This window comes from Aotus nancymaae, unplaced genomic scaffold, assembly GCF_030222135.1.
Source record: "Aotus nancymaae isolate 86718 unplaced genomic scaffold, 86718_ANA_hifiasm-v0.15.2.pri h1tg000077l, whole genome shotgun sequence".
NCBI lineage: Eukaryota > Metazoa > Chordata > Mammalia > Primates > Aotidae > Aotus > Aotus nancymaae.
The window spans coordinates 11,840,338-11,862,825 of NW_026988492.1; the positions used below are offsets into that span (position 1 = coordinate 11,840,338).

General features: G+C 40.6%; 1 protein-coding gene across 3 annotated transcripts in view; it reads right to left on the minus strand.

Moving 5' to 3' along the window:
• The window catches only part of ARMC3 (armadillo repeat containing 3), a 98,721-nt gene that overhangs the window by 10,846 nt on the left and 65,387 nt on the right, over positions 1–22,488 (minus strand). For 2 of the 3 annotated variants that reach the window (XM_012450123.2, XM_064368440.1), the window contains 4 exons: positions 22,047–22,215; positions 18,822–18,919; positions 17,748–17,846; positions 17,218–17,334 (listed from right to left, as the gene is read on the minus strand). In XM_012450123.2, coding sequence (XP_012305546.2) covers positions 17,218–17,334; positions 17,748–17,846; positions 18,822–18,919; positions 22,047–22,215 — 483 coding nt within the window. The remainder of the gene's footprint in view (positions 1–17,217; positions 17,335–17,747; positions 17,847–18,821; positions 18,920–22,046; positions 22,216–22,488) is intronic. The other variant, XM_064368439.1, reaches the window with a different exon arrangement.

The following is a 22,488-nucleotide window of genomic DNA, read 5'->3' on the forward strand; positions in this document are numbered from 1 at the left end:
TACACATGAATTTCAGTGAATGCCAATAAGATAAACCCAAAGAAATCCACTCTCAGATATATCAAAATCAAACTTTCGAAAACTAAACACAAAGCACATGACATGACTGTCTATGTAGGAACTCCCAAGGAAGCCTCCAAAAAAACTATCATAAATGAGTTCATCAAAGGGTCAGGATATGAGGTCAACAGACAAAACCAATTGTGTTTCATAAAGTAATAAGGAACATGTGCAAATCAAAATTAAAACCAAAAAAGTGTTTGAAGCATTTACGATTGCTCCAAAGAAAATACTTACATACTTTGCAAAAGCATGTTGAATTCCTATATGATCTGTGTACTGAATATTAAAACTGCTAAGGGAAGCAATCAAAGAAGACTTAGATAAACGATGAGACATATGGTGTTCATGGATTTGAAGGTGTAATGTATTAAAGATGTCAGTTCTCCCCCAAAATGATCTCTGGTTTTAATGCAATTCCTATCAATATCCCAGCAGATTTTTTCTAGAGATATAATAGAAAATCTTATTCTAGAATTCATATGAAAAGGCACGGGCTTTAGGATAGCTACATCAATCTTGACAAAGAAAAATACAGTGGGAAGAATCACTGTACTTGATAGTAAGGCTTACTAGATAGCTACAGTAATTCAGACGGAGTGATACTAGCAGAGGGATAGACACATGGATGGATGTAACAGAACTGAGGATCCAGAAATAGAAACCAAAAAAATATGCTCAACTGATGGTTGACAAAGGTGCAAAAGCAATTCAATAGAAGAAGGATGGTCTTTTCAACAAATGGTACTGGAGCAATTCGATTTGAGGGTCCACGTGGTGATGAAACTATTCATTATCTTAACTGCGCTAGTAGAGGCATAAACCTACACATGTGATAAAATTGTGTAAAACGAAATACACTCACAAGTAGAAGAAAAATGAAAAAACTTGAATAAAACCATTGGATTGTATTGATGTCAATATCTTAGTGATGATATTCTATAGTTTTCAAAATTGTGTAATTAGGGTACATGGGATTTTTCTATGTTACTTCTTATAACAGCATGCTATTACCTCACAAAAATTTCAGTTAAAAACTTCCTTGGTCTTACTTTCGTCATCTATTTCTAGGCTGTATTTTGTTCATTGATCTGTCTAGCCCTTCACCAATATCACACGGTCTTGGTTATTGTGACTTTATCGTAAGTCTTAACATCAGGTGGAGTGATTATTTCAACTTTATTTTCCTTTTTCAAAATTCTTTTGACAATCATAGTTTATTTCCCTTTCCATAAAACTTTTTAGAATCGGCTTGTTTATATCTACAAAAAATCCTGCTGGAATGTTACTGGAATTGTATCAAATCTATAGAGCAATTGGGGAAAAATCAACATTTTTACTATTTCGTATTTTCCAATATTTGAGCCTGGTTTGTCTCTTCATTTACTGATTCTTTGATTTCTTTTGTGTTTTTATAGTTTTCAATATACAAGTCCTGGACATGTTTTGTTTCACTTTCATTTTTTATTTCATATTTCATTTCTTAGAGCTATTTAAAATATTTACAAAATATTTGGTTTTCAATTGTTTATTGCTAGCCTATAGAAACATGATTGATTTTTATATGTTGACTGTATTGACCTTATATCCTGATATATTACTGAACTCATCTATTAGTTCTAAGAGTTGTTTTAAAGTGGATTTCTTATGGATTTTCTATTTAGACAATCATGTTGCCTGCAGATAGAGGAATTTTTTTCCTCCCACACTTTCCAATCTGTTTAACTTTTAAAAACTGCCTTATTGCAATGTCTAGGACTTCCAATACAATGTTGAATAGGGGTGGTAAAAACAGATGCTACCTTGTCTTTTTCATGATCTTTGCAGTCTTTTATCATTAAGTATGATGTGATCCATAGATTATTCTGTAGATGGCTTTTATCAGGTTGAGGCAATTTCCTTTTATTCCTTTTTCCAACAGTTTTATTTTTATTTTTATCATATCAACGTCATAAGTAGATGTTGAATTTTGTCAAACGCTTTTTCTGTGTCAGTTAATATAAGTTGGTTTTTCTTCTTTATACTGTTAATATGATGGATTCCATTGATTGACAGGCATGACACAGGCTTGCATTCCTAGGATAAAGCCCTCAAGTTGCTGAGATAAATTATTCTTTGCGTATACTGCTGAATTTGATTTGCTAATATTTCATAAAGGATTTAGGCATCTATGTTCATGATAAATATTGATCTGTAATTTTCTTGTAATGTCCTTGTCTGGTATTGGCATTAGAGTAACCTAATGCCAATAGTTTGGCATTAGATGCTCATGAGTTGAGAAGTGTCCTCCCTTTTTCTATTTTCTGAAAAAAATTGTGTAGAACAGATGTTAATTCTTTAAATATTTGGTGAAATTTGCCAATGAAACTATCTGAGTCAAGAGATTTCTTTTTTGAAAAAAATTTTAATAAATTAAATGTATTTAGTAGTTACAGGACTGTTCGGTTATCTATTTCACCTTTGGTGAGTTCGGATAGTTTGTAGTTCTTGATAAATAATCAGTCCATTCATTGCATCTAAGTTGCTGAACTAAGTTGCTTATAGCATTTCTTTATTATCCTTTATTGTGTTGGCGGAAGGGTTGTAGTAATAATTCCTAATTTCATTCCTTGTTTTGGTAATTTGTGTCCTCTCTTTTTAATTGTCATCTTTGCAGAGGTTTACCCACATTATTGAACTTTTTAAAGAACCAGATTTTTATTTCATTGATTTTCTCTGTTTTAAATTTCATTGATTTCTGACCTTTATTGTTTCCTTCTTTCTGTTTGTGTTGGGAGTATTTTGCTCTCATTTTTCTTGTTTCTTGTGGTTGAAGCTCAGACTATTGATTTGAGACCTCTTTTTGTTTCTAATGTAAGCATTTAGTACAATAGATTTTCCTCTCAACACTCTTTGAAAAGTGCCCCACACATTTTAATATGCTTTATTTTAATTTTCTTTCAGTCCTATGTTCTTAATTTCCTTTGAGGCATCCTTTTATGTCCCACGGATTATTGGGAAGCGTGTCATTCAATTTTCACATGTTTGGAGATTTTCTTGTTGTATTCTGTTCTGATTCTATCATGATTATTGCACATATGTATAATTTTAAGTATTTTAAGTTTCCTGAGGTTTTTTTTTTTTTTTTTTTTTTTTTTTTTTTTTGAGACGGAGTTTCGCTCGTTACCCATGCTGGAGTGCAATGGCGCGATCTCGGCTCACTGCAACCTCCGCCTCCTGGGTTCAGGCAATTCTCCTGCCTCAGCCTCCTGAGTAGCTGGGATTACAGGCACGCGCCACCATGCCCAGCTAGTTTTTTGTATTAGTAGAGACGGGGTTTCACCATGTTGACCAGGATGGTCTCGATCTCTTGACCTCGTGATCCACCCGCCTCGGCCTCCCAAAGTGCTGGGATTACAGGCTTGAGCCACCGCGCCCGGCCTCCTGAGGTTTTTTATATGACTCAGGATATTTGTAAATTTTCACATGCCCTTTTAATGAAACATGTATTCTGCTGTTATTGTTGGCATGTTCTACATATGTCAATGAGATCTTGTTGGTTGCTGGTATTGCTCAAATCTTCTATATCCTTGCAGATCTTCTGCCTAGAAGTCCTACCATTTGCTGGGGGTGGGGGGAGTGTTGAAGTCTCAATTATAATTGTGAACTAGTCAATTTCTCCTTTCAGTGCTATCAGGGCTTTTTTTTTTTTGGCTTCATTTATTTTGAGGTTTTTTTGTTTGGTTCACATGCATTAGATCATTATGTCTTCCTCATGGGTTAATTCATTTGGTCACTATATTAATATAATGTTCCTCTTTATCTCTAGTAATTTTCTTTGCTTAAAATTCACTCCTGCTCCATAAAAAGTTAATGTTTACATCGTATTTTTGTCCATCCTTTTACTTTCAACCTACCTATGTCAAATGAATTTGAAGTGAGTTTCTTTCAACAGCATATAGTTGGATCATAACTTCTTATCCCCTCTGCCAATCTGTCTTTCAATTGGTTTTTATTCCTCTGCTCTTCTTTTCTTGCCTTCTTGTGAGTTACTTGAACATTGTTTTTAGGATGCCATCTTGACTTATTTATGGTTTTTTTGAGTGTAGCTCTTTGTATAGGTTTTTTAGTGGTTACAGTAGATATTACAATATACAGATATGGCTTATCACAGTGTACTGGTATCCACATTTTACTGCTTCAAGTAAAGTATGGAAGCTTCACCTCCTTTTAGGTGTCTTATTTCACTTTAATATCATTGTCTTGAGTATCAGATATCAAACATTTTGTTTCAATCATCAAATGTGACTTATGAAACTCATGAGGAAATGGATATTCTACTGCATGGATCTATCTATCTATCTATTTTTTGCATTCCTCTTTCTTCATGATCCTTCCAGATTCTTTCACCATTTTCTTTAGCCAATCTCTTAGTGTAGGCCTGCTAACTGTAAGTTGTTTTAGTTTTCCTTTACCTGAGAAGGCCTTTATTTGTCTTCTTCGATGCTGAAGGACGGTTTAACCAAATACTTGTAGTTGACAGTTCTTTTCTTTCAGCACTTGAAAAACATGCCACTTCTAGGCTTCTATAGTTTCAAATAAGAAATCCACTGTCACTTGAATTGGTGTCCTCCTACAGGAAATGCATAGTTTTCTTTGGCTGCTTTCAAGAGATTTTTGTCTTTCTATTTCAGAAGTTTAATTATAATAAACTTAGTGTTGATTTATTTGGGTTTATCCTACTTGAAATTTTTTAAATTTCTGTTATCATATTTTTCAGTTCTATAATTTCTATTTAGTTCCTTTTTAATAACTGCTGTTTTTGTTGCTGAGATTTTCTACTCTTTCAGTTATTCCAGGAAAATTTGTAATGGATTGTTGAAGCACATTCATGACTACTTTAAAATCCAGGTCAGATAATTTAACATCTGATTTCTCTTCATGTTGGCATTAACTGATTGTCATTTTGCATTGGTATTGTGATTTTCTTTGTTCCTGATATGATAGGTCTTTTTTTGGTCATAATCTGGATATAATGTCTATTATATTGGGAAACTCTGGATCTATTTATTTAATTTAGCAAGCAGTCTTTCTGGAGTTCTGCATACAGGTCCTGGAGTACTTTTGTAGGCAATGATTCCTATGACACGTCAATTTGCAGAGACTTTGTGTATATGTGTTTTTCTGCTTGGTTTAACTAGGCTGCTGGAACTCCCACTGGTCCCTGCTGGTGTTATCTGAAGGAACACAAGGGGTTTCCCCATTCTGGGACTCTTTGTGAAGGATAGGTATTTCAGGGCTGCAAGGACCCAGAGGCTTCCCTAGGCAGGAGCTTGTTGTGTCTGGTTTCCCCCAGCCTGTGTAAGATAGATAGGCCTTGTGGCAAGATTTCTCCCTACTAATATCCTCCACTCCTTGTCCGTAGGTGAGGAAAGGTAGCCTCGATGCCATGGGGACAAAGAAGTGTCCTGTACCAGGGTACTTATTGTGCTTAGGTCTCTCTTGCAGGTTCTACCCACCTGTCAAATGTTTCTCAGTGGAAGAGGGAGTCTCAGGTTTATTGGGACAAAGAAGCTTCCCAGGCTAGGCCACATCCTAGGCTGAGCAGGTCCCTTCTGGCCACTCCAGTATCTCTGGATGGGATACTGGAGTATCTCTTGGCAGGTCTGAGAGTAGACAGGGGGAAAGGGAAGCCTCTCTGGCTGTCAGCAGAGGCATTTGCTTAACCTAAACTCCTAGTGTTAGTGGGGCTCCAATCAACCCCCTTGTCATTGGCACTGAGCTTGCCTAGTGCTGTCAAACTACTACTAGTTGCTTTCTGTTGCTAGGCTGGGGGACCTTCTGTTAGGTGAGGGAACATAAGATGCCCGGCCATGCTGCGTTTTTCCCCCAGTCATAGGGTCCCCAGCCAGTTCACCTTCTTCTTGCCTCCTTTGGAGTTCTCCTTTGTTTGCCTCTTACATTATTTCCAGGGTTAATAGTTTTATTTAGCAGGGAGGAGCAACGTAAAACTAGTCTATGCCAACTTGATCTGCAGGAAGTCAACAAGTGATTTTTGACAAAGGTACAAAGATAATTCAAGCGAGAAAAATGTTACTTTTCATCAAATGTTCCTGAAACAATTAGTCATTCATATGCAAAGTAAATTTCAACATAAGCCTTATGTTGTATATAAACATTATCTCAAAATTGATGCTAACCTAAATAGAAAACCTAAAAGCATCCAGTATTTTGGAGAAAACAACAGAGGGAATCTTCTTGATCTGGGGTTAGGATATATATATATATGTAAAATATACATGTGAACATATATATATATAAAAACTCTATTGCTATAGTTATAAATATATGTATTTTTTCAAGGCATTCATCAAGAAACAGGGAATTTTTAGACATGACACCAAAAACACAATCTATAAAAGAAAAATTTGACAAATTTGACTTCATCAAAATTAAAAACTTTTGCTCTGTGAAAGTTACTGGTAAAAGAATAAAAAGTCAAAGTACAGCAGAGTGGGAGAAAATATTTGCAAGCGACATGCTCAACAGAAGACTCATACCTAAGAGAAAGAGTGCTCAAGATTGAACAGTAAAAAAGCAAACAGCTTCTGCACAGCAAAAGAAACTATCAACAGAGTAAACAGACAACCTACAGAATGAGGAAAAGTATTTGCAAACTATGCATCCAACAAAGGTCTAATATCCATAATATACACAGAACTTAAACAACTCAACAAGCAAAAAATGAATGACCCCATTAAAAATGGGCAAAGGACATGAACAGACACTTTTCCAAAGAAGACATACATGCAGCCAACAAATATATGAAAAATGTCCAACATCACTAATCATTACAGAAATGCAAATCAAAACCATAATGAGGTACCATCTCACACCAGCTAGAATGGCTGTTACTAAAAAAAAAACAAAAAATAACAGATGTTAGCAAAGTTGTAGAGAAAAGGGAATGTTCAGTCATTGTTGGTGGGAGTATAAATTAGTTCATCCACTGTGGAAGCAAGTTTGGAGATTTCAAATAACTTAAAATAGAGCTACCATTCGACCCAGCAATCCCATTACTGGATGTACACCCAAAGTAAAATAAATCATTGTACAAAAAGACACATGTAGTCATATGTTCACTGCAACACTATTCACAATAGCAAATACATGGCATCAAGCTAGATGTCCATCAACATTGGACTTGATTTTTTAAAATGTGGTATGTATACACTATAGAATACGATGCAGCCATAAAAAAATAAAATCATGTCCTTTCCAGCAGCATGGATTGTATAAGAAATCAATTTTAAAATAAACCTTGCTGTGTATTCACTTTATATTTACATGAGAGTTATTATTTTACTATTACATCAATTACATTGTAACACTATAGATGGAATGCCTGTCTGTATTCACTTTCTGCTTCTCACCCTAGGGGATGCTGGTGTGACCTGATGACCTACACCCCACTTTTTACTCTGCAGCAAACACACCTAAACAGCTTGACACAAACATGAACATTTTCAGTATCAAAGAAGGCAATCATCATTTTGCTAAAATACTTCTGGGCTGATAAATAATGGCTTATCTGTCATTTGTGCCTTGGCAAGGCTTACTTTCTCTTCTTTCCACTGCTAGCTGAGAGCCCACATTGGTAGAACCTGCAGTGAGGCTGGACAGCCCTCTGGGAGAAGGTGGGGAGGATTTCCATGGCCACTCACTAGAGCAGCTTTGCAAGGAACTCAGGGAAATCTGACGGGGAAGATGCAGGGGTCAGGGGAGTCGCAGCCTTCTCACTTCACAGCTGTGCCAAGACACAGCCTATCCTTTTCCTTAATAATTTTTTTCCTTAATAATTACCAAGGTGCAAGTCTAATAAATGATACCGCCATAGATACCTTTTTTGTTTTGAAGCACACAGGCTCTTGGCTGACCCACAGTCACACAGAGAGATCAAGAGGCACCATCTATGGCCAAACATGACCATCGGCAGAGGGGTCTGAACATGAATGAAACGAGAACCTAAGTTTCCAGGACCCCAGACAGTGTGGTGACTCCAGTGTGGACTGGGAGGCTGTCCTATAACCGCAGCCGTGACCACAGACCTGCTTCCCTGCCCAAGGCCTTTAGTTCTTTTGAATGATGAGAGAAGTCTCCAGAACAGGTCTGGGTGGGACTTTGAGGAGGTGGAGTTCCAAGGAGGACAATGCTGTTTCTAACTCGCCAGCAGCTCAGCCGGCCCGTTCTGCTTGACCCTAGCTCTAGAGTTCCATTTTTCCAGCAGAATTTTGTCAGTTAACCAATGATATACAAATAAATGCTTCTGTTTATGATTTAAAAGAACTGTTACCTTATCTAAATATGTACCACACTGCTCTCTGTGACATTTCCCTGAGGGCAGATTTCTTACACAGCCTGTTCATTGTAATAGGATCTGACAATATTAAGATTGAACAGCAGCTTTGATTGCAGCTTTTATTTTGTTACCTTATTGAGAACAAGGAACTTAAAATAACAAATGTGTCAGAGGGTCAAGAAAATCAAGAAAATTGGGCTAGGCCAGACCAGGCAGGTGAATCACCTGTTTTGTTTTGATTTTTGAGATGAAGTCTCGCTCTGTTGCCTAGGCTGGAATGCAGTGGGGCAGTCTTCCCTCACTGTAACCTCAGAGTCCCCAGCTCAAGCAATTCTCCTGCCTCAGCCTCCTGGGTAGCTGGGATTACAGGCATTCGCCACCACACCTGGCTAATTTTTGTATTTTTAGTAGGGACAGAGTTTCACCATGTTGGACAGGCTTGTCTCGAACTCCTGACCTCAAGTGATCTGCCCATCTTGGCCTCTCAAAGTGCTGGGATTTCAGGCATGAGTCACCATGCCTGGTCAACTACTTGTTATATACTCATGAGTACTGAGCATCTGTTACACTAGCAGTAAATTAGGGGGGGTGGGAATAATTTATCTTTAAGTATTACTAGAAGCACAATGTGAAGGGGAAGAATTGGCTGAGGGCCAGATGAATTTTCTTTTTATTTTGAAGAAGAGAATAGAAAAATAATCCTGCCAACTGCTATTTGAGAATTACAAAGCTCCATATTATTTATAAGTAGTAGTAAAAGTTTTATACTTTCTAATTAAATATATTTGCTGCAGCTAACAAGAGAGGTTAGTCATGTATCATTGAATGCACCCACCATACATTATGATAAAATCTCTAAGCAAAAGTTAGTATTTCCCAGAAGGATCATCTTAACCCCTTTCTCTTATTTGTAAATAATAATAATTATAAATTGGACATTGTCACATATGCAGTTATGATTTTAGTAAATTAGAAGCCAATACTAGGAAGGTCAGTTAGAAGTGCAGGAAGCACAAACAGGTTGACCTGTTTTCTAAAATTGCAAGGTAGCCTTGTAAGATTGGAGAGCTCAATTCCAATAGTCAGTCCAATACTCAGGCACTGAATAGAGTGACTATTCAGAGTTACCTACAAAACAGAGGCAGGAGTGTTTCTCACAGAGCATGCTGTCTGGTATAAGAACAAGGAATCATTTGGCATGAAGGAGAAAATATCTGATATGCCTTCGGGAAGGGCAATCTTACGAATGATTAAAAAGAGAGAATTTCCTGGAACTCCTGAAATGCAGTTTCTTATTGATAGAAATAGAAGCATTTCTTTTGGACTTCTTTCCCATGAAGCCTGCCAGGTTATATTAATAAGGGCTTCAGTACTTAAATAAATTTCATTTCATGCTGATGGAAATAAACACTTGGAAATTATAAGATTAACTCTGGCAAAATTAATTCTCAGAAAGAGCATCAGTTTATAGTTAAAGACAGCAGAACTTTTACCTCTCCTGCAGAAACTTTAGCAAAACCACTTCAGGAAACAGGGATTTACTGTGGGATCCAAAGCTGTAAGGGCATTTTTCTACATTCATAGGTGGATGAAAAGGAGAGCAGGTAAACATATGGAATATTTGGCTGGCCCTAAGTCGTGTATTGACATTTTCAAAGTTTAATCCTTTGCTCCTTTTTGATACCATCGACTATTTAAATAGGACAAGGCTGGTGGAAGAAATACAGGTCATGAACCCAGCCCACTTGGGGTTTCAATTTAAGCAAGATTTTATTATGTGGAAAATAATCACAATACCAGGCAGCATTCAATAAATTCCACATGAGTGATAAAGATATGAAAGTCTCCAGGAGTTCAATGTTGAAAGAGATGTTTTCAAACTGGGGATCTATTCCACCCAATCTATTCCAAAAGGATGGGAACAAGGCATTGTTCAAATTAGAGATAGGATTTGTTCTGGGTAGTGTCTGATTGTGTGATTGTGTGTGAGAGAGAGAGAGAGAGAGTGTGTGTGTGTGTGTGTGTGTATTTCTTTGTTGTCTGTCTTCCCACTAGGATGTAAGTTCTGTGAAGGCAAAGGTTTTCATTTACTGCTGGATTCCAGCACTGGAACAATTCCAGGCATATAGAAGGGGCTCAATAAGTATTTGCTGAATGAATGAATGAACTGTAGAAAAGAAGGTGAGAAGGTGTTTATATGTGACTAAGAAACAATATCTGTTTCCGAAAGACTTTAGTAGTCAAGATTTGGGGGATGAAACAGCAACAGTTAAGTTATGGGTAAAAAGAGAGAAGTGGGAAGTTATTTTTAAAACACAAATGTTTTAGGAAACCATTATCCTGTAGATCAGGATTGTGTGAGTAACAGAAACGTTCAAGCATTTGCTGTAAATATCTAAAAGGCTTCAGACACAAGCAGCCTGGAAAGAAGATATGAAAAAGGAGACAGCAAAACAACTGACTTTTAAATGTGTGTAATAAACTCATGTTCAATCAAGTGAACGTTTATGAAAACTGGTCTGAATACAAAAGAACACTGTAGATAGAACTTATCAGACATTCCACGAACAGGTCTAGTGAATGCTGTTTTTAAATGTTTACATTTAAATGTCCTCTATAAGGAAAAGCTTTAGAAGGAATGTTAGATATCTTGGTTTCCGTGAAGACTAAGGAAGGAGGGAGTGGATAAACAGGAACAAATTAATCACGTCTCCTGTGAGTGTTTTGTCGTGAAGGGGAGTACAACTAAAGCCTTCAAAACCAAAAGTAATACGGTGCCTGGTCACCCAGGAGACAGCGATTTGAGTTTCCATGCTGCGTCGTAATGATGCTCGTCAGGAAAAAGAAATCCACACTTTCCCTTTCTCTTCTCCATTTTAGAACACTTCACATGTAATTGATCTTACTTCTTTCCCATCTCCTCTCTCCTCTCCCTTTCAAAAATGTAGCCACTCCACAATTCTCAATGTCTCAGTATTCTTTGTCAGTATCTCACACTCTTTTTATTTTTTTCCTTTATTACCTTCTTTTAAAATTTTTTTTAACTTTTATTTTAAGTGCAGGGATATATGTGCGGGTTTATTACATAGGTAAATTTGTGTCATGGGGGTTTTTGTACAGATTATCTCATTGCTCGGGTATTAAGCCTAGTATCTACCATTCGCTGTTTTTCCTAATCCTCTCCCTCCTCCCACCCTCCACCCTCCAGTAGACCCCAGTGTGTGTTTCTGTTCCCCTCTATGTGTCCATGTGTTCTCATCATTTAGCTCCCACTTATAAGTGAGAAAATGCAGTATTTGGTTTCTGTTCCTGCATCAGTTTGCTAAGGATAATGGCTTGCAGCTCCATCCATGTCCCTGCAAGGAACATGAGCTCATTCTTTTTTATGGCTGCATAATATTCCATGGTGTGTATGTACCACATTTTCTTTATCCAGTCTATTGTTGTTGGGCATTTAGGTTGATTCCATGTCTCTGCTATTGTCTCACTCTTTTTTTTTTTTTTTTTGAGATGAACTTTTGCTCTTGTTGCCCAGGCTGGAGTGCAATGGCGTGACCTCAGCTCACCACAACCTCTACCTCCTGGGTTCAAGTGTCAGCCTCCCAAGTAGCTGGGATTACAGGCATGCACCACCAAGCCTGACTAATTTTGTATTTTTAGTAGAGACAGGGTTTCTCCATGTTGGTCAGACTGGTCTTGAACTCCTAACTTCAGGTGATCTATCCGCCTCTGCCTCCCAAAGTGCTGGGATTCCAGGCATGAGCCATCGTGCCCGGCCTTGTCTCACTCTTTTTAACATAAAATATTCTCAATGGCCTTATCAGATGAATAGAGTTAAAATATTTTATTCTGTTTCTAGGAGTCCAGAGTTTTAATAGTCACAAGACAAGAAGGGTTGACCAGGACAACAGGGCTATGGCTAATCTATCCCTGAATGGACCAAAGGCTAAGCAGGGAAGAGAGAATGGGTGCACACTGAGCCCCTAAGTGTGCCAAGCAGTGCTCAGGCACTTTCCTGACACCGTCTCTCCTCTTACAGCAGCTCTGAGGCAGGGATCATCATTTTCATTTACAGTTCAAAAGACCAAGGCCCAGTTGTGTCTGAATTCAAAGTCTCTGTGTTCTCCTTCAGGGTTTACCGTCAAGTGGGGAGTGAGCTGCCAGAATGTGCAGAGAAAGAGGGAGAGTGAAGACAGTACAGAGAAGGAATAATTATTCTCATTTGTTTATATTTGTTCTCCCTGGGCATATTGTAAAGGAGTCAAACATCTGTTCCTTTCAACAAGCAGCATTCAATAATTGAAGTAATTTTAAATATTTAATCAATAAATATTTCTTTACTGCCTCTGATGTGCCTGACACTATTCTAGGCTCTACGGATAAAAAGATTTAAAAAAAAGGCATGGTCCCAGATCTCAAACAGCTCATTGTTTAGTAAGAAAGACAAATAAATCAACACAAATCAGTGCAGATAGAATCCATTCACAGAGCAGTTTCAGTTTTGTGGGCTGACGAATGACTGTGTTCTGGAGAGCTAATGTATAGCATGGAGACGTTATATTATATCTAACAATACTGTACTGTATACTTGAAATTTTCTAAGAGAGTGGATCTTCAGTGTTCTCACCACAAAATTACAAAAAATGACAGGGAACTCTGTGAGGTGATAGAAGTGTTAATTAACTTAATTGTGGTAAACATTTCACAATGTACACAGATATCAAAACATCATGTTTAAAAGCACATAATAATTCAGTGGTCAGTTTTGCCTAGATAAAGTGAGAAAAAAAACATAGCTAACTAAATAATTAAAAACCTAAATTCACAAAAAAATGGGCACAAAATCAAGGTTTCCCCTGGCGTGATCACAGAAAGCTTTACAAAAACAAAACTAGGAAGAAAATGAAGAATAAATAGGAACTCTAGGCCCACAAAACAAGAAAGGCTATTCCAGGGCAGGCCACGGTTGGAGTCTGGGCTTCCTCTGTAAGATGAGAGGGAACTTTATTTTAGGCAGAATCATATGATCTGACTTTCATTTAAAAAGACGTGTAGCAGCCGGCCATGGTGGCTCATGTCTGTAATCCCAGCACTTTGGGAGGCCGATGCAGGCAGATCAAATGAGGCCAGGGGTTCGAGACCAGCCTGGCCAACAGGGCAAAACCCCGTCTCTAATTAAAAAAAAAAATTAGCTGGGCATGATGGTGAGCACCTGTAATCCCAGCTACTAGGGAGGCAGAGGCATGAGAATTGCTTGAACGTGGGAGGCAGAGGTTGCAGTGAGCCAGGATCGCACCACTGCACTCCAGCCTGGCGACAGAGTGAGATTTGGTCTAAAAAACAACAAACAACAAACAACAAAAATAAGGTGGGGGCGAGCACCTCCGAGGGTGCGTGCATGGAGGACGCGTTTATGGAGGGTTATGCAAAAGTGGGAGGATTTACAGTATAATAAGAAGGTTGCTGTGAATGATATATAACAAAGTCCTGAACTAGGGAAGTAAAAGTGAAAATGAAGGGAAGAAATGGACATAGGAGAGTTAAGACATAGAGTGGATAGGACTCTTTTGGTCATTCTGTATTAGGGATAAATGAGAAGGACTTCAAGATGATTCCTAGGCATAGGTGATTGTACGGGAATATGGTTAACATGAACCAGCACAAGGAAGCGGGGGCGGGGGCTTGGGAGCTGCGGCGAACAATGAGTTCAGGTTGGAACATATTGAACTCGAGGTGCCTTCAGAGTGACGGGGCAGAGGACTCTACCAGGGAACTGGACACACAGGTCTGGACTCGAGAGGGGTCTCAGCTTTGGAGTGCGAGCTAAAACTATGGAGAGTAGGAATCGGAGGAAATGAAGAACCCTGGAGAACACTGGTATTTACGGTATTGCAAAGGATGAGAAGATAGCACCAAGGGCCCAAAAAGAAGGGACTTATCCGTAGAGCAAAGTGACATGCATCTAATGAGATCAAGCTGTGGGTGCTTCACGGTGTTACAGAAAATGTCAGCGTCAAATATCACAATAAAGCAAACCAGAGCTGTGTGGCGATCAGCAGCTTGATATTCACAAGCACACAAAATGAGTTCCCACCCAGGAGGATTGCCCAAAAGATCTAGGATTAAGAACCAGATTAAGCTGTAAGAAAAGTAAGACAATTTTTAAAAGCCAAGAAGAGCAGAAGAACCAAAAATGAGAGCTGATGTTCACCAGGCTGGGAAAGGCACGCTTTAGCTGAGGGACTATATACACACCGGGGTCCTGTGGCTGCTCATCAGTCAAGTGGCTTGTCCCTAGCAAAAGAGCAGAAGGCTGAGTCTTCCCCAGGGCCATAGCTGGGTGGACTACAGGGGACACTCGTCTCAGAGGCAGCCAATGTTCTGGCTGGCCTGTGAAAATAAGATTGTGTCTCCTGAAAACACATGAAGAGACAGAGATTGTACTTGACTGCTTCCAGGCTTTTGAACTGGAAGGCTGCTTTGGAATTGGGGCGCGACGTGGTCCCTTAGCAAACCAAGGTCACATGCAAGCTACAGTTAGAGGTGAGGCTGTAACAAAAAGCCAGCGAGGAAGATACCATGCGGGTGGAGAGAGAAAGAAAGGGGAAGAGAGACGGGCGGGCCCTGCAGTTGTCACCTGTCCCCTTGAGGACCCTCTGCATCCCTGCACTGGATTCCTTTACATGCTTGTATGGCTGGAGTGGGTTTTGGCTCCTTGCAACTGTTTAGTACAACGATAATAATAACAATGGGAGCTGACATTTGTTGACTGTTAACCATGCGCCAGGCACGGCGCTAAGCATTTCACATGCATTGACTTACTTAAGGCTTACAATAGCACTATGAAAATGGTTCTATTTTTATTTCAGTTTTACGGATAAGGAAACAGAGGCAAAGAGAAGGTAACCTATTTACTCCAGATGCATCATTTATAAGTACGGAACTTTTCAGAAATAACCTTTTCCTGCAAAAGTTTGCATTTCTGTTCTTTTGAATAAGTGTGAATGCCTATGAGTGCCAGCCAGGCACGGCGCTAAATACAGGGATGAAAAGAAAGTATTCAAATAAGTACATGTCCTTATTCTTGAGGAGCTTTTAGTCCAGCGGGGAGAAGCTCAGAGAGGCCAAAGGGCAGGGCAGAGCAAAACAAAAAAAGGACAGGAAGAGAAGGACAAGGAATGGAAGGGAAGGAGAAAGGAGAAAAGGGAAGGAGAGAAGAGAAAAGGGAGGGAGAGGGGAGGGAAGGGAGGGAGAGGGGAGGGAAGGGAAGGAGAGGTGAGGGAAAAGAAGGAGGGGGAGGAAGGGGAAGAGAGGGGAGGGAAAGGGAAAGAGGGGTGAGGGAAGGGAAGGAGAGGGGAGGGAAGGGAAGGAGAGGTGAGGGAAAAGAAGGAGGGGGAGGAAGGGGAAGAGAGGGGAGGGAAAGGGAAGGGGGGTGAGGGAAAGGAAGGAGAGGGGAGGGAAGGGAAGGAGATAGAAGAGGGGAGGACAGGGAATGGGAAGGAAGGGGATAGAGAAGGGAAAGAGGGAATGGGAGGGGAAAGGAACGGAGGAAAAGGGAGGGGAGAGGAGCACAGGGAGGGGAAGAACAGGGAAGGGGAAGGAAGGGAAGAGGGATGGGGCGGAAGAGAGGGAGATGAAAGGGAGGGCAGAAAAGGACAGGGAAGGGGAAGGGAGAGCAAGCAGAGGCTAGGGAGTGGAACCACAGGAGCAGATGAGAAGCAGTGATGAGAATACTGAGCACCAGAGACTGTAGCAACAAGAAAGAAAGCCAGAGACAGAAAATGAAGAGGTCTGAGGAGGAGGGCAAGCCACTACGCCTTGGGAGCTCCCCGGAAAGCCGAGGTCTGGTATCCTCCCCACGGCCTCCAGTGCCCCGCGGCCGCCACAGGCGTGTCTACCGTAACTCAATACAGCTTTCCAAAGAATCCGGCAAAGTTCCCACAGAAGTATGTTTTAAAAGTGCGTAAACGTGTAGGGCCAGGCACCGTGACTCATCCCTATAATCCCAGCACTTTGGGAGGTCGAGGCGGACGGATCCCGAGGTCAGGAGTCTGAGACCAGCCTGGCCAACATGGTGAAACCCCGACTCTACAAAAAATACAAAAATTAGCCAGGCATGGTGGCGCGCGCCTGTAGTCCCAGCTACTCAGGAGACTGAGGCAGGAGCGTCGCTCGAACCCGGGAGGCAGAGGCTGCGGTGAGCCGAGATGGTGCCACTGCACTCCAGAGCGAAACTGTCTCAGAAGAAAAAAAAAATGTCAACATGGAGAAGAAAAAACGTTTAAAATACACAGGCCTCAAAAGCACGTTGTAATTGTCCCAACCAAGTAGGCGTGTTGTCGTGTCTTTCCTCCTCCTCGGTCCTTCTCCCATGGAGGGTAGAGACTGGGAGGGAGGCAGGGAGCTCCGTGGAAGCAAAAGGAATGGGGAAAGGGGGCGTGGGACCGGCCCGGGTGTGGGGCTCCCCACCTTCAAAAGGCAGCCGTGGGAGGCAGAAACCCTCACACCAAGTTGGTTACCCAGGGTTGGGCTTTCAAAGGATGGACCAGAGACTGCTGTCCCTTTTGTCATTTTTTAAATTAAAGCGACTGTAGGACCCTGTTGTTCCTACAAGTGATCCAAGTGACCCGAGTTTTCAGCCAGAGCCAGAAGACAATTCTCTCCGGGTAAATTTTAAAGAGATGGTAGGAGGCAAAGATCAAGTTCCTTTTTAATTTCATCTCATGAGTCTTGCCTGGTTCAACACACTGACGGCAGAAGAGAGCTTCCTACTGCCACCAGCCTGGCTGGGTACCGAGGAACTCAGGACACTTTCTTACCTCCCTCCTTTTTCCTTGGTGGCGCTTTTGCTGAGAACAGTATTTCGTCCAGAAGCTGGCTCCGATTTGTCTTCTGTGGGAGACCCAAATCCGGCACTAAAATGGTAACTACTTTTTCTTGTCATTTGAAAAAACACCACAACCAATTTCAATCATATGGAAAATAACAATACATTACATTTGCATTTAGAGTTTACAAGGCATTTTTACTTCATTATATGATTTGATTCCTTTCCCCATCATGAAGCTGGGGACCCAGCATTATTTCATCTGTAGCTGAGGAAATAAAACTCACATAGACACTAAGTCATGTGGCCCAAATCACTGCAGGTCAGCGGTAGATAGAATGTAGAACCAGATTTCCTGGCTCCTTTTCCAGAGAGCTTTCCCACAGCAATGTAAAAGGCAGTTGTGCAATTGTATTACCATAAGAAGAATGAAAATCCAGTTGCCCAAATCTAAAATCTAAAACACTTTTTCACACTCAAAGGGGGAGTTATTTGCGTATAGATAAAACATTCGTTTCTTACTTGGTCTTGTCTTTACTTGATCTTCTTAAGGAAGACGAAGAAGAAATACTTCGTCCATAACCAGCATCTGACTTATCTTCCATAGATGAAGGTGGAGAACTAAAATTTTACACATTTAAAATTATATATAGATTAAAATAATCTATTTGTCAATAGATTATTGTTTTATTCCACAAACCAGAATTTTTTCCTGAAAGTCATAGCTGGAGCTGACTTTTAACAGTGACATACTATTTTTAAAGTATAAAGGAGGAGTTATTTTTTGTTTGTTTTTTTGAGACAGGGTCTCTGTCACCCAGGTTAGATTGCAGGCATGCGATTATGGCTCACTGCAGCCTCGACTTCCTGGGCTCAAACAATCCTCCCACCTCAGCTGTAGCTGAGACTACAGGCATGCACCACCATATACAGCTAATTTTTGTGTTTTTTGTATAGACAGGATTTTGCCATGTTTCCCAAGCTGATCTTAAACTCCTGAGCTCAAAAGATCCACCTGCATCAGCCTCACAAAGTGTTGGGATTACAGGTGTGAGCCATTGCCAAATGACTATTATAAAGCCTTTCATAAGCTAGAACAGAAATTCTTTGTATAAAATGTATCACATAAGTACTATATGGCTATATAGATATACATGATCTTTTTTTTAGAAGACCATGGAAGCTTTCATTTTTAGCTCTACCATTTACTTCTTATATCAAAGAGAAATGCTGGGTGGTAACTGTACTCCAGCACACAGTCCTGGAGAATTGTAAACACGATTCATCTTGGTTTGCTGCTGTTTACACTTTCTTCAGTGACTCCTGGGTAGGAGGCCTTGGCTTCAGAATGTGCTTGAAATTAACTGGTAGTATGGAGTCAAAGGAAGGGAGGAGAGAGCTCATTGATTTGCGGTGGTGGCTATTTCATGGTTATTCCACGTCAGGCTACGAGTTTATAAGCCAGTGTTTATTTTCACGGAGGTGCTAGATACAGGAGAAAGGAATCTGGGAATCTTTGCATGTTCACATGTTGATGGAGAAACAACCACCACAAGTATGTGCTTCCATGCAACCCCTCTGCCTGCAAAGACTCACACGTCAGATTTACTGTTGATTAAGAGTATAGCCCGTAGGTCACTTGGTTCCTGTAAGCAGAGCTCCTTCAAAGGCAGCAGTTTGGTGCCGGGATTTATCTGTAAGATAATTTAAGGGCTAAAAAGTAGTATCTGTATTGGGTCATATTTTTGAAAATGAGTACAGACAGAACATGTTCTCAGCTGTTTGCAGTGTCTAATTTCACGCACACAAACACGCACATGTATAATATGCATATATAAAATTAGAAATAGGAAGCTGAAGCTTGTGGATGTTCTTGCCTTTGGGCAGGACAGATCCAGTTCCTTATCATCTCGATTGCTTTACACTCAGCTGCTTTATGTCATCGTTATCATCCTGGCCCCTGGAAGTATTTGGATTGGCAAATCCATCTATATACCTAAGGGAGAACTGACTGCCTGCAAAAGTAACTGAGTACTGGAACAGATGACTAAAAGTGTTGTGAGTGTATCTAAAAGCAGGCCAGACAAAGCCCTGTGCAGGCAGTTTCGCCAGCCTGGAGGAAGAGGGCTAGACTAGATCAGTTTTGAGGTATTTTTCCAGTTAAGTTATAGTTGAATCCCTTTCTCATCCAAGATACATTTCATGGTCCTTTGGAAAGAAGGCAAAAGTGAGCCTTTTAAAATAAGACTGACCCTGCCATTCTTCTGCCCAGGATCCTGCCATGGTTCCTGTTGCATTCAGAGTAAAGGCCATGTCCTTCCAGTGTTCTCCAAGACTCACATGACCTGGCCTCCGTTAGCCCTCTGGTCTCGGGTCTGCTCTCCTCCCACTTTGCTGGCCCAGCTCTAGCCGCACCAGCCTTCTTGCTGTGCCTAGCACATGCCAAGCGTATATTCATTCATGGCTCTTGCAATGATTGTTTCCTCTGCCTAGAAAACAATCCCAGATTTGCCCAGAACTAAGGCCCTCATGTCCTGCAAGTTTTGGCTTAGAAATGATCATCCTATCAGTGAGATCCACCTGACCACCATTTCTAAAATTGCAACCGCCCACACCTCAGGGGTCCCCAGCATTTCAGAGCGCCTCACCCTGCCTCTGCGCTGTTCTCTTCTCCCTCCCTGGTGACTTTTATTTATTTATTTATTTATTTAAGATGGATTCTCACTCTGTCACTCAGGCTGGAGTGCAATGGTGCAATCTTGGCTCACTACAACCTCTGTCTCCCAGGTTCAAGTGATTCTCCTGCCTCAGCCTCCCGAGTAGCTGGGATTACAGGTGCATGCCACCATGCCTGGCTAATTTTTGTATTTTTACTAGAGATGGGGTTTCACCATGTTAGTCAGGTGTTCTCGAACTCCTGACCTCAAGTGATCCACCCGCCTCGGCCTCCCAAAGTGCTGGGATTACAGGCCCGTGCCTCTCATTTCTACCCTGGGATAGGATTTGTTTCAGTATCACGTTAGGTGTTTATTCTCCGTCCCCGGCACTGGTACCATGGGAGCAGAGACCTTGGTCTCCATTGTTTACTGACGTATTCACAGGCTCCAGTATCAGAAACTTGGAACAATATTTACTGAATGAATGAATCAGAGCATCCCCATTCAGAAAAGAAATTGTCTCACTAAATGTTTTAAAACTTCATGACCAAACACCTTTTGTCACAATTTAATCTGATCAATGGCAAGGTGTTCCTGGTTTTTCTGCGATCGTTTTTTGGCTTTTTCCCTCGGTTTTCTTGTTTGTTTTTCCCCCCTTGGTTTTCTTAAAGCAGCTTTGTCCTGATGCTGCAACATTCTTTTTATCACCAAAGGATCTGGGCTTCCCGGGAGCGCAGTCTCAGTGGTTCGTGTGTGTTGCAGGGTGTTACAGCGCACGGCAGTGGTGGCAGGAGGTCGGGGAGGCGAAGGGAGAGTGAGTGTCAAGTTTTAGGTGAGCTGTTGTGAATTATTCAAATTTTCTCTAGTTCTCCACTACCGCTATCGAGTGTTTCCTGCAACCGAGACTCAGTGATTCACTTTTATGGCCCTGTCTCCTCTGCTTCTTGGAACTGAATCGGTCAAGAAGGCTTCTGCTGTCAGCCTCACTCCCCGTGTCCTGAGTTCTTACACCTGCCTGGAAGACAACTCTGAACAGCTCTTACACTTCTGAGTTCTCCCGTGTCCTCAGGAAGTACACAGCGCTCATGGTGCTTGCTTTCTGAGCTCTGCTTTCATTAGCTCTCTTGTTCCTGTCTGTGATTTTTTTTTTCCTTTTCCTTTTTCCTCCTGCACAGCTTCTGCCTGATCTTGGGAGCTTTTGGCAACTCTTAAAAACGTTTTAACTCTGCAGACCAAACTTCCTTTTCTGCTTCAAATGGAATCTGTGGGCTTTTGACATTTCCTCCATTCTCCTCATTGCTTTCGGTTTCCAGAAAAAGTAGAAAATACTGACTAAACCAGTCATGTAAAAAGTGTCCTCAAGATTCTAATTTCTAGCTTCTCACTTCTCTCAACATTCATGTAATAGAAATAATAGAGCCCCCAAATTTTAAATGCTACTTTCTTTTTAAAGACAGTTTGGAGGGCAGTGGTGTGATCATAGTTTACCACATCCTCGAACTCTGGGCTCAAGCCATCCTCCTAACTCAGCCTCCTGAGTAGATCAGACTACAGATGCATGCCACCGTACCCAGCTAATTTTTAAAAGTTTTTTGTAGAGACAGGGTTTCACTAAGTTCCCCAGGCTGACCTCAAACGCCTGCCTCAAGTGATTCTCCTATCTCAGACTCCCAAAGTTCTGGGATTACAGGCATGAGTCATGTGACCTGCTCCTCCTTTCATATCTTTTTTTTGTTTTGATAGGGTCTTGCTATGCTGCCTGGGCTGGAGTGCAATGGCTACTCACAGGTGCAACCATAGTGCACTGTAGCCTCAAGCTCCTGGGCTCTTGGTCTCAAGCAATCCTCCTGCTTTAGCCTCCCAAATAGCTGGAACTCCAGGTATGCATCACCATGCCCACCCAGCTTTTCTTTTGTATCTTATCTGAAACTTGAGACTGCCACTAGCAAGCTGATTTAATTACAAGTAATCACATTCTAGTTAAAACTGAACAAAAAATGCAAAATCTTATAACCAAAGTTAAGAACGAAGTGCTGATTTTTTAGTTTCTGCCTGTGAAATATAAATCACATTAGGTGATTCTGAAATTGCAATGTAATGGTATCAGGATTAAATAAAAATTATTATCCTACATACTAAACTACAAATAAGTGCTGTCACTTACCCGACCATAATCATAGAATCCATCGTTAATTATGTTACTTGATGACAAATAGCCGGTCTGGCTGTATTTCAGGGAAAGATTGTTGTTGAGCAACTTATTATAAGCTGCCTCGCTGAATTTATTTTTCCGACTTCCTGATAGGTTAACTTCTTCAAGGACATCTAAAGCCCTTTCAATAAAAGCAAAAAGCATCATTTGCTTTATACAAGCCAACCAACACTGAGTCTCCATTTATATACTGACTTAAGATCCTGAAGGCAGAATGCAGATGGAGCTTAAAGCCTCCCCCACCCTTTTAGATAAAGTAATTCTGACAGAATTATAAAGACAAATCTGCCCTTCTTAAGGATACATATGCCAAGTAGTAACTCATATTGAAACAGGTGAAAAGGACACTTTCAGGAGAAAGAGATCTTTGATCATCTAAAAGCAAAATTAGTAT